The sequence below is a fragment of the Phaeoacremonium minimum genome (assembly GCF_000392275.1).
Source record: "Phaeoacremonium minimum UCRPA7 unplaced genomic scaffold PA7_03_scaffold_468, whole genome shotgun sequence".
Classification (NCBI taxonomy): Eukaryota; Fungi; Ascomycota; class Sordariomycetes; order Togniniales; family Togniniaceae; genus Phaeoacremonium; species Phaeoacremonium minimum.
In genome coordinates, this window is record NW_006921370.1 from 284882 (window position 1) to 297423 (window position 12542).

The window sequence follows — 12542 nt, forward strand, 5'->3', positions numbered from 1 at the left end:
ACTGGCTCCCTAGTCGTCTCTTGTAGTTAAAACTAGGACTGCAGGCTTATGGAAGGCGAGCTCGACGGGGGTGGAGGGCGGGGGACTGGGAATCCCAGAAGCACTGGGGCAGGGGTGCCAGTCCTGGTCTAAGTCTAAGGTAGACCAGACCTTCTGTAATGCATGCGCTTCTGATGGTGGTCCTTTCACAAGCCCGCCTAAGAAGCGTTTTCGGCGGTCAGAAATTGTGGGGTAGAAACGAGCTTCCGTGAGTGGGCGTGTCGCAGTAGCAGTACATTAAAGCGCTCCGCAGCGGGACGAGGTACCTCGTGATACCAGTCCGGGGTAGCGTTTTTCCTGGGAGAGAAGACTGACTCTCGTTGTGCGAGATGTGAAAGGTGACGACGAGCCTCAGCAGCAGCAGCAGGAGACAACAAGAGGACGAGAGGGCGGACTGAAGGAGGAGAGCACGGGGAAAAGCGAAGTCGTTGGCCACACAATTTAAAAGACCATATGGAGGAGAAAGACAAGGTCGAAATAGAGAAGTGGTGGTGGATGAAGTCCGTCATTCGAATTGGGGAGGCATGGAAGGTGGGTGTTCACAGTGTAGAGAGCCTTGGCAGTTAATAGGCAAAGTAAGGTCAGCATGGCATGGCCAGCCAGCAGGGCCAAGGTCAGTAAGTGGTAAGGTAAGGCAATCATGTAAGCCTGCTCCTCCGAGAGCGAGTAGTGACCTAGATTGATTTATCTTGCGATCCACAGGGACATGAGTATTATCTTGGTATTTGCAGTGGACTCAGATGGCCGTTCAAGCAAGTCAGCTCCCCGCTCAAGGGGGACGCGTGCTGTCCGTCGCCTCAGCAAGCAAGAGCATGTTGATACAGAGTACAGTGAGGCACATCTGCTGCATGCAGCCATGTGGGTTGAGGCATGCGGGTGACTTCTTCGTGCGTCCATGATTGATGCAGCTCTTCGACCACAAACAAGATGCTCTGAAGGGGCCAAAGGGCAGCACTGGCTTGGCGAGAAGCCCGGGGGAGGGTCCGGTGGTGAGCCTAATCACCTCGACACGACGCGGGTGGAGGGAAGAGGGCCTGGAAGACCGTGGTGGAGATTGTAATGGATGGCTGGGGCCCTGTCAGAACGCTGGGGATTCATTCGTTGTAGTGGGCATTGGCACTACTGTAGAGATAGCGTCGTGCGCATGTACAGTAGAACAATGTCCAGGGTTGCCTGCATCCATTCAGAAGATGGGCAATTCCGAGAATGGACCGATGATATAGGTACATTTCAACCAGGATCCTCTGCGTACTGCTGTCACCTCTGGCGGCTGCTGAGAGTAGCCCTGGGGACTAACGGCTATTGTACCAGCGATGACAAAATGGATGACAAAACTTTAGATACCGATAGGTTCGGCTGGAGCTGTGCAAGGGTGCGGGAATCTCGACATCTACATGTCCATAGTCATTGTCGAAGATAGATAGGGAAGAGGCTCATGAAGAGCGACTGAGACTCGAGACCTCGCTTCTGAATGCGCGTAGTTCTGTGCTGGACCCCGGCCTTGCGTCCCAAAGATGGATGACCGAAGCGAGGAACGGGTTCACAGCAGAACATCCCGATGGGCCATTAGGCCTGCAACATGATCGACCCGAGTGATATCAACCTCCACAGCCTCCTGTAGGTAGCACAGGCAAACAACAGACAGAGCCCGGACGGGTCGGAAGCATCGTGACAGGCGCCTACGGGCTAGGCAGGTGGGCGATGTAAAGTGAGGTGTGGACGAAGATGTCTGAATGAACGTGTGGGTGTGGGTGCCATACCACGCAATGGACGATCCCGGGTTCGAAGCTAGACGAGATGTCGTCGAGGTTGTTTGCGTCGGCTCCAAGGCTTCAGAAAGCCGCAGCCGTCGACCTCCTTGCATCCCGTCGCCTGCCAGGTTGTCTGTTCGTACATGTCAGCGACGTCAGTGTTGTCTGTCTTCCTATCAGTCTGATAATAGAGGCTGCATCTATGGTCAAGGGTATCCGGGTAGATCTCATGAGAAGAGCCTACCTAGGTACCTTGGGAAGGTACAGACTCTCTATTCTGTACCTATTCAGCAAGTGCGATCGTGGAAGTAAGGTAGGGTGATAGCGCGCGCTGCGAGTCTCGTCTTCGGTTCCTTCCACATCCCATGCACCTCATGACGACAGCTTTGAATAATGCAGCCGCCACTACTAACACGACACAACACAGCCAGCACCGAGGCGGCTTTCATGATCATTCTCTCCACATTTCAAGCCCTCCACGCTTGCCTGGATCTGGGCAGCTGTGCCCGTCCCAGCATAGACTAGACCAAGGTCGATGTCGCCAACGGAAGTCACACGATAGGGCCAAGCAAGTCCACCTCGAATGCGCCTTCCTCTGCCCCTCCTCATCATACCTAATCTACCTGACCTGCGCCTGCTAGGCTAGGTACCTGGCAAAGTCAGGTAGAGAGATTCAGTGCTGTCCTGCATGGCACAATGGGAAGTCACGCCTCGAGCAGTGGAGAGGGAAGGTACAGTAGACTCTAGACTCAGTAGCTAGGTAGGCTTAGTGAGGTAACTTCGGGCGCCTCCAGGGCGGAGTAGGTCGCAGATCCAGAGACAACAAAACGATGATCGTCACAACCCCCGGCTCTCCTCCCACTTTCCTTGCTCGTCCTCTATTGCAGCTACACTACACTGGTGGAGAACCCTCTTCCCAGAAGCAAGCTATTGGAGGCCTGTCTAATCAGATTGAGATCCATTGCTTGGCTTGTAAGTTGCTGAGCATTGCATCTCCAAGGGTATTTTGACAGGTCTCTGTCGTCGCCTCCTCCTTGCACATACAGAAACACGCAAAGACGCTCATGTTCACGTACTACAACCACTGGGCTCTTCATGTCGGCTAAAGAGCTGGAATGGTCTTGTCCGTTATCACTGGCGCGGAGCACAAATCTGAGGTCCGGAAGTCCCATATCAATATAGCACTGCTCACTGCTCACCACTCACCACCGGCGGTGTCGATCTCACAGAGTGTTGCTCCTACATGCACTCTACTGTACGAATGAATGGAGGTGTAGCGCACTGCAGCACTCGTGCAATGACTCCCCATGGTCAATACCACTCTCATAGTTTACTGACCTACCCATTTCCAGTTCTTCACTTCACCCGTTCGGGGCTTTTCCTACTCGACCCGCTCCCCAGTTCGGGCTCCACTCCTCGGCACCTACAGCGCTATTTCTGCTCTAACGATGGTCTCCAGCAGATCAATCTCGCAACCATGACGGCCGAGCGCTCAAACAAGACTGGGATCATATCCAGGGTACGCATGCCCTTTTCCAGTAAAGTAACGCACACCAGGTACCGCCGTAGTGCAATGGGCGACTCTCCAGCCGCCGCAACCTGCCCAGCCTGAGATACTCTCAAACAGGTCACCTAACTGTCCCCAGTAAGGCCGCCAAATAGGCATGTCCTCTTTCCGGTCTGCGATAGACGACTTCATTCTCCAGCCTGCGTTCCGCCCCCGCAAGGCCCCTTCGGTTCTACATATAGAAACATTTGTTAAGAAGGCACATGCAGGGGTGCATGAGCATAATGAACCAGTCACGCCTCAACGGTCAATGGACACGGCATTATCCATGCCTCGGTCAAGACGATGAGGTAAGCTTCTACACGCGTTCTCAGCGAAGCCACGGTCGATGAGCCACGTGCATCGTCAGCTCGTGAGACGCATATCCAGGCCAGAGTCAACTCCGTCTAAGCCATGCAACAAGAGCACAAAGAAACTGAGTGAATGCACTCTGGAAATTTCGGAAACACCAGTCTCAACGGGCACTTCATCTCCTCTCCTGACAAGACAGCTGGCCAATTGCTGGTCGACACCCAGGTTTCGTCAATGAATGATTACCTTCGTCTCCACCAACAATACGCAATCTCGGCCGTTTTTCTCTCGTTGCAGGGCATGGGTACCTTGGAAAGATGGCGTTCCGCACCAAGGGATCCCCTTCTTTGGCTTCCTCCAAATGAAAATGTCCCGTTCCATTCGCGCGTCCAGGCGATCCGGGTTCTCTGCATCTTTCTGAAGGCCAGCCCAAACACTATACAAGAAATATGTAGGTGCTAGCACCATCGACTACGCGTGCTGGTTTGGGCGAGGATTACCTGCCACAATTTGACAGGTCCAAGGGTTACATGCTGATGAGTTCATCAAACATTCACTCCGTGTGTATCGGAGGTTTTCTGCAAATCTCGACTCGCCGTTCCGCCCGTCCCCTGGTCCCCTGGTCCCTTGTCACTTGTCTATCTGTGATCATGCATCCAGTCTTGTTCAAGCGAACCAGGAACAAGTGTCCCCCAGAGACTGCTTCAACACGGCCCTTGCCTGATTCTCAGTCTGACCAATGGAAATTCTCCTTCAGAACGGAAGCACCCTAGGTGACCTTCCCACCTTAATTCATTCCTCAACGGCTTTCCCGCCCCACTTGAGTGCATGGGTTTATGGTTTCCTTGCCCTGGTTGCTCTTCTCAAGACTGTCGTTTCCTGTTTAGGTTATGCCAAACAGCAAAGTCCAAACAACAAGCATGGCACTGGATACTTCCATTTATTTATGTGTTAATGATTTGTATACTTCTTTTACTTGTCACACCGCATCTTGCATCGTCCTAGTCAAGCAGTGACACGCCGACATCGAGGGCCCTTGCACGCTGGATGAGGTGTCCATGAAGGGTCTCTGTATCACAGCATAAGATATGGCTCTCGCGTCTACAATTTACAGCACCCGACCCAAACCGAGATGGATGGAGCCCACACACACCATACTCACTTACATATGCACGTCCACTCATGGCCATTCCCTCAAAATGCAAGCCACTACATCGCGGTTGCACAGCAAGGAATCAACCGAGCCGGTTGTAACAGCCCCATATCCTCCTTGCCTCTGCCCGTCGACTCGGCCCGCTGAAGCCAAGCAGATAGACAGCGGCACCCGTTGCGATGCGGAATTTCCTAGGACGATAGGATATGCTCTGCAGGGAATCAAAGTCAAACCCGACCACACAGCGGGATGGGTCGCCTATCTAACTCATCTGGCAAAACCTGGGGCTAAATTAACGGCTACTGTCTAGAAAGACGCATAGAAGACGAAATAGTTTCCGAATTGCTGCGGTGTTCCTTAATGGAGAATACGCGTGTGACGAGTGACCTGAAAGCCTGCTCACCCCCGCAACCTCATGAGCTGTCAAGTTTCTTTGTCGGGACATCTCTACGGCGCAAATTTGGTAGCGAATAGGGTATTACGGGTGGCATCCGCATCGAAAGTCGGAGTGGCAGACCGCTTCAAACGAAAACAGAGATTCACTCAATACGATACCCCATCCGGATAAGATCCCTAATCTCCTTGCAATCAAGCCATCAGCCTCGTGGCGGCCGTTTCGGCGATTTACATGGTGTAAAGCTAGGTCGGAGATAGTCCAATATGCGGGAGTCGGAAGACCCCAGATTCGTCAACAGGAGGCCGCCTCAAGATGTTCACGACTGCCTTAAGATATATGCACTATAACAACAAAAAGTCGCAATTTTTGTTTGTGTTATCGTAGCGCGACTGCTTTGGCCCTCTCGTTTCTCTGCTGCTGCTTCACACAGGGCCAATAAGTCTTGCCATTCTCAAATGAGCTCAGAAACTACAGTATGGCTACCCCTGTCATACTCTTCATCCCGGCAAGGTCCCCCGGGCCATTGGCGCTCGGGTGCAGGCGAGCCCTCAATGGACCCAACATTACAAGGTAGCCACAGGATCCAACGCTACTCGTATTATCTTCACGGAGCGCTCTCGCAAGCTTCACTTCAAAGAGGCATGCCCGGGACCTTGAAAGGAGGCGCGCCTAGCCTGCCACCGGTGAACAAGGCTCATCAAGGTGGATCTTCAACCTGGATGCTTTGCCTTGTGGGTCGATGCGTTTGATTACGACTTGACCCTTACAGCCCTGTCACTTGCATCAGCTGTGAATGTCCGATCCTAGGCGGGCGCGATCACTGTTGCCCGCGCCTTGTCAGAACGAATTTGGTCAAAGCAAGAAGAAGACCGCCCCGTCGTGCTAGTCGAGGGAGGCAGATAGAGGTGACCATCGATGCTTGCTCGACCTGTACTCTGACCTCGCGCTGTGTTTGCCCGCTCTAATCTTATGTGTGTGTTGATGATACTGTGGGAGGACCCCCGAAGTTGGGGATCCTTGTCAGGTGTTCTTCTCCTACGACGAAACTTCTACTTCATGTTGACTTTTCGAATTGCGCTGAGGTGCTGGCATCGCTCACCCATCAGACCATAACAGCGATGTATAGTTCTACCAGAGTATCCTCTCAATGGAATATCCCCAGCCACTCACTGGCGAAAATTTGTACCCCTGAGCACCGCCCGCTTGGCCCGTGGTGACGAGCGACTGCGAGGGCACGGTGCATTACTCCGTGAGAGCTGCCACCAACCGCCTGTCCGACACCGGAAAGGAGCCGCCGTGATCGACGAGGCCCTCAGACTCGGTTAGCATAACGAGGAAAACGCAGAGGGAGCATGCTACGGTGACGCAGGAGATGTGAACGTTGTGCTGGATGCTTGAGATTCGTATGCACGTTGGTCAAAGACGTCTCAGTACTTGACCTTCCTAAGATCAGAAGGCCGATACACATTATGATATTAAATACAATGGGTATGCAAACACCAGTCTAGTAAAAGCTTCGTCGTGAGACGGTATCTAGTAGGCGCCCGCTTTCCAAACTCCTTTCCATAACGACATTCTGTATGACCAGTACCCATGAAGGTGACAACTCGCTCCATGCAGCCCATCATTTGTCCACATAGACCGGAATGCCGTAAACACAGACCGCCGCGGCGGTCAAGTACCTAAACCGACATGCATCTCTCGCCCTGGCTACCGCCTCAACCAGAGACGCCCTGCCATCCTCAGCATCAGGCCCGTCGGGCGTCGCGGCTCTCTTCCGCTTAGCGTGCATAGCGCCGTCGGCATCGGCAGCCCTGCTCTTCCACTTGCTCTTGTCCTTGCCCTTGTCCATGTCGGCGAAGGTGCCCTTCTTCAGCAGACCCCACTCCTCAAACACCCGCCCGGCGAAGCGATCGATGTCCCTGTCAGTGACGTCCCACAGCGTGCCCACGACGGCTGGGCACCCGGCCAGCATGTAGTTCCACACGGGGCCGTGGCACTCGAAGTCGCCTACGTCGGCCAGTCTCGCCGAGCTGCAACCCATGAGCAGGACGGTCGCGCGGCACTTTTCCATCTTGCGGATTGCGCGGCCCCTGATGTACTGTGCGCCGCTGCCGTGGCCAAAGTACAGTAGGACATCCGAGTCTGTGAGTGCAGTCTCGAACTCTGCTTCTGTGGGCTTGTTTGACACGATTCGTTTCCAGGAGGAGCCGAGAGACAACAGTGGCTTCTCGAACGTCGCTTGTGTCGTTTTGAGGTCAGCTCCCGGGTTCAGGATGTAGCTGCCTGACTTGACAGAGACCTTGTGGCCGCTCGGCTTGGCCGACTCAGCACCGGCATCAAGGTCTTCTGTTGTGGATCGTTGCTCGAGAATCAACCTACGGAGGCATGCAAGCGAGGGTACGCGTGACACTGCTTGGCCTTGCATACATGGCAGCGACTCCCACGGGAATACATGGAGTGCTTTGTCTAGGATGAGAATCGTATGGGCTCCTTGTTCCATCTCTGGCTCGCTCTTGACGGCTGAGTGATAGGAATGCAAAGCGTCGAAAGTCTCGACGACCATGGAGTCGAAGTCGATTTCGTCATAAGCATTTCGCTCCCCGTGAAACTGCAGGATGTCGACAACGAAGTACAGCAGATCGTTTAACGCGTCATCAAAGTCGCACTCCGGGTCGGTTGCATCGCCTAACCCGATGAACAATTCGAGGATTCTTGGGTCCAGTGTGACTTTCGGAGCTACCGATTTACCCCTTTTACCTCGAACTTGTCGTCGAGAAGGTAGGTGCTTGTCTAGCACGTTCTGAAAGCTCTTTTGGAATCTTGCTAGTAAGGCAGAGCGTCGCTGGTGTTGTGAGAAGATGCCCTTGAAACCGCCAAGCCAAATATTCTCAATGTTCTCCAGCAGATCTTTCATTCGGTCATCCAAAGCTGCTCTATCTGCCCACCAGGCAGACTTTGCACCCTTTATTGACAAGTCTCGCGCGTCATGACAGGTTTCATTGGCGAGGCGGATGACCTCGAGTATTTCAGTCCGACCTTGCTGGAAGTTGAAGATCTCATTATCGGCATCACGGGAGTTTGCGCGCTCTAGAGGAAGCCTGATAATGAAAGGACTTTGATCGGCTTGCATCTTTGTGATGCATAGATCGTGCTTGTTCTCGCTGAGTGAGATCGATATCGCACTCCATTTTGGCGGAATGATGTCGATGTAGTCTTTCTGTAGTCTGTTGATATCTAACGAGAGGCCAAAACTGGTTCGTCTCGAGTCGGGTGACTTGACCTGCTCTGGCCAGTCTAATCCACCTGACTTTGGCACATCCTTTTCAAGGAGAAGTGCTTTCTTCTCTCTCCGCCATGTCAGATTACGAGCCATTTCCACCGAGTACGTAGCATATCCTGGATGGCCCAAGACACAGTTGCTTGCTGATGACGCGGCAGACAATAGGAGGACCACGGTCTGCATCATTCCCAATATTTGATGCACCAGCCTTCCATCCCCTGTCACAGAAGCGATGGAATGGGCTTCTAACAAGAGGTCTCGAGCCCGTCCAAGATTCTCAAGGTATTCATTGTTGCGCCCCTTTGAAGTATTACGCTCTCGGCTGGTCGTGGTAGCGCGTCCTTTCCTCGGAGGTGACGCTTTTGCTAGCAGCGGCCGATCCACCGCTTTATCGAAGTTTGTACCATTGCAGATTGATGGGAATGACAACGTCGAGTCTTGCACTACGGAGAAAACGGAGTCTTTTGCCATTTGATCGAGACCTTGGCCAAGTAATGATTGAGCCATAGCTACCAGCCCAACGGATGACTGCGGCATGTTCTTGTACAGGGAGCATGACTCTTGTAGAAGTACCATGGCGCTTGACCAGTCCTTCTTGACGATCATCGAAGCTCCCTTTTGTAGCAGGATAGCTGCCGTTTCTTCGGGCATTGATACCTCACCACTAAGGGGGATAGCAGTAGGGGATGGGGCCTTTGACTTGGCTGTTGTGGCTTTCTTCGGCGCACTGCGAGTCGTCGTTGCCTTCGTTTTTCTGGCAGCCTTGACTGGTTTCTCACTGATGGTGAGGTACCTCATTTTAGATTCGATATTGAATATATCTGTGTTTGCAGTGACTCCAGAGCCTTTGCTTCGCAAATGCTCCAACATCGAATCCGCTTTCGCAATCATTTGTGATTCTAGGGCGGACTCCCTAAGCTCGCGATAGGTATTACTCAAACGGCAAACCAACTCGATTAACTGGCGAGAGCTTTGATTTGTTGGAAGCCGAGCCTGAGCTGCTGCTGCCATTTCAAGGGACTCTGCAGCCTTTCCTGCTCGTGCTGAGACCAAGGCAATCCAAGATTCGCAATGAGCTAGATAGGCAGATGAATGCAACGTCTCTGCAATCTTCCGCGCTTGATCTGCGTAATACATCGTCTCTTGGTGCATGCCCAAATGCGCATATGTAGTCGATAAGCTTAGAAGACTTCTAAGGAGAGGTTTCGCAAGCCGCCAGAATTCAGGGCCAGGTGCCCCTTTGACAACGGTGTCTTGGAGTTTGCATGTCGACATTGCCAAACTTGTGTCTTCTTGAGTCTCATCCTTTTCTGTTGAGCTGACAGAATGACCAAGTTCCTTTGACGCAGATTGCTGCTCAAGCCGCGTCCAGTCTTGAAACAACGAACGAACACCATTTCTTGCATAAGCTAGAGCTCGATGGGCGTCTCCACGACCCATAGCAAGGAATGAGTACAAGACTGATGCATTTGCAACATTGTTCTTTCTTTGACTTCTCTGAAAGCCACTATTCTCTATCGCCGACGCTTCTTGTGCGAGTGAGAGGTACTCCTCTGCCTTTTCCAGCTGCCCAACTGTGAGGAAATACTCTGAGTAAGATAAGTGACACTCTATTAGTATTTCTGGCGAGGATATTTGTCCCTCTTGACGCCCCTGTTGGAGCTCTTCAAAGATTTCGGCGGCACGATTCGAATGGCCGTGATCGACAAGTTGTAACGCAAGCGTTGTTTGGTCTTTCAATGTAGCTTCCAAGTCCGCATCTGACGACATCTTACTGAGATCTGCTATCAACTGCAGAGCAATTATCAGCATATCATCACGACCTGCCAGTCGCAAGCAGTCAGCTATCGATCGAAGATGCTCTAGAAGGGCGGCAACATCATCGATGCGATGGAGAAGATTGTCTTTCGTCTTGCAGTCCGAGAGAAGAGAGCGCCATATGGAGAGTGCCTGCCGGATGGGATCAAAGTCTGGGTTCAGTGAGGTAAGCTGCCCGGTCGATAGGCGCATGGCTTGCAGATGTTGTAGGGAGATTCCAAGCAAAGCGTCCTCTCCTAAAGCTGCGCTCTCCGAGATATTTGCCAGCTCGTCCACCATCGCTTTAATCTCATCGAATTCAGACGTATCACCAATATTAGCGACAAGCAGCCGTATCAAGACCCTGAGCCTCCTTACGGGGAACCGTGCTTGAGAGTACAAATCGAGAAGAGTGCTAACACAAGGGTCCGACAGGCGCGTCTCGGATTGCTTCTTTCTGTTTCCGAGGAGAATGAATTGCAAGCGATGTTCAAGAGCTGCAAGCCTCTCCGCTTCGTCGAGATGAACTGTCCAGTCAATCCAAACCGTCTCCATCTTGGATATGGAGCATATCGTCCGAGACAAGCTCTCTGCTTTATTATTACCAGTCCATGCGATGGCAGGCGGCTGACTTTGGCAAGCTTTTGCAATCGTTGCCAATACACCATCATCCAAGAGACAAGTCCGGATACATTGAAGCGCCCCGAGTGCTTCTTCGATCCTTCCAAGGGCCTTGCTAAGTTCGACCATTCGTTCAAGCTTGAAGCTGAGCTGTGCCTTCTCTTGTTCTTTGCTAGGTCGGTATTTGATGCAGTCTATGGAACGCCGTAGGGCCTTGAATGCGGTCCCGATGTCCTTCTCTTCTGTATCTGAGCCTTGGTGAAGAGCTTTGTGTTGCATGTAGTAGAGATGGGATATTTTTATATAACAGGCGCCTGAGGAGCCATTTGTTGCATTATCGCCAATGTGTTCCAAGAGAGCAATGCAGTCATGGAGGATCGAGTCTAACTGGTCCCAGGTCATTGCCTTTTCGTCGATGTGATTTTTCAGTAGTATCATCGCTGAGTCCATTGTCGGGTACAACGACTTCAGAAGAAACTGTCGTCGCTGCTCAAAGCGTAGAAAATCCTTCGTGTTGCCCTTTACTGCAGGAGGTTTCCCGAGCCATCTAAGACAAAATCTTGGCAGCTGCAGAATGAATGATTCCAGGAGCTCCTTTGTACTGTCGGTTGGCTGAAACTTTTTCTTGTCATGATCTGCTACTTGCCCAAGCAAGAGATTCAACGCAGCTCTTCGAACCATCGTGAGGTTTGTGAGAAGCTCCTCGAGCTCGCTGCTGTCGCCCTTCAGTGGCCCTTGAGACCCATCGATGACTTCTTTGAGCAGAGACTCGTTTTCTAAATGTCTCCAGGGTTCCTTTAAATGTAGTGCAAGTAGCTGTGCTGAAATAGCACAGCACTTGGCTGGAGTATCTCCCCCAGAATCCACTAGGAGCCTCAGCTTCTCCGCCCAAGCTACAGCCTGAGAAACTTTCCCTGACTCCTTAGACATCGTTGTAAATGCCTGATAGATGAGCGCTAATGGAGCTTTCAGCGAAGAAGTATGCTTAAAGCCCTGAGCTTCGACTTCAGAGAAGATTTTCTTGAAGGAATCCTGACAAAGCTCGTAATTCGTAGAACCTGGGGATCGGCTCCTCCTGATATATGCTGTCAAACAGCGAGACATGGGCGAGAGGATGTCTTTGTCGGCATCACCTTTGTGGTCCGCCAACTTCCACCAATGCAGCCTTGACTGAAGGCCCAGCATTTGGAGTTCGAGGGCACTCGTTGGTGAAATGCTGAGCCTTGGTTCAACTGCTGTTGCATCATCCGAATTTGCAACACTGGGTGTAAGAGATAGGAGAAGCTGTGAGAGAGTCTCCAAATGCCGTGCAGCCTTTGCTCTTTCGGCAGTGCTCGCCCTGGCGGAGGAGAGAATCAAGTTGACAGGCGACGATTTGCGATTCTCTCGCAGAAATGATATTGCTGCTTCGATTGCTGATGGCCGTTTCAGTTTCGCCAAAATTCGAAGAACCTGGAGTTGTGTGGTGATGATGAGGTTAAGTGCTTGGCCCGAATACTCTGTCTCCGGGAAGTCTAGCAGATCGGCAACAGACTGGGAGAGTGTATTTCTCTCAACGGTAGCTGGTTTGGCTGTTTTCTTTACTTCGGGACCGGAAGTGCCTTCTAGCCTTCTCTTCAATATCCTCAGTTCCTTCAAAGCCT

General features: G+C 52.1%; 1 protein-coding gene across 1 annotated transcript; it reads right to left on the bottom strand.

Moving 5' to 3' along the window:
• Positions 1-6822: 6822 nt before the first annotated feature.
• Positions 6823-8574, bottom strand: UCRPA7_6398 (putative cell division-associated protein bimb protein; the record flags this gene model as incomplete). Its single annotated transcript, XM_007918936.1, has 1 exon — positions 6823-8574. The coding sequence occupies one exon, from the start codon at positions 8572-8574 to the stop codon at positions 6823-6825; it is 1752 nt and encodes a 583-aa protein (XP_007917127.1).
• Positions 8575-12542: the final 3968 nt, after the last annotated feature.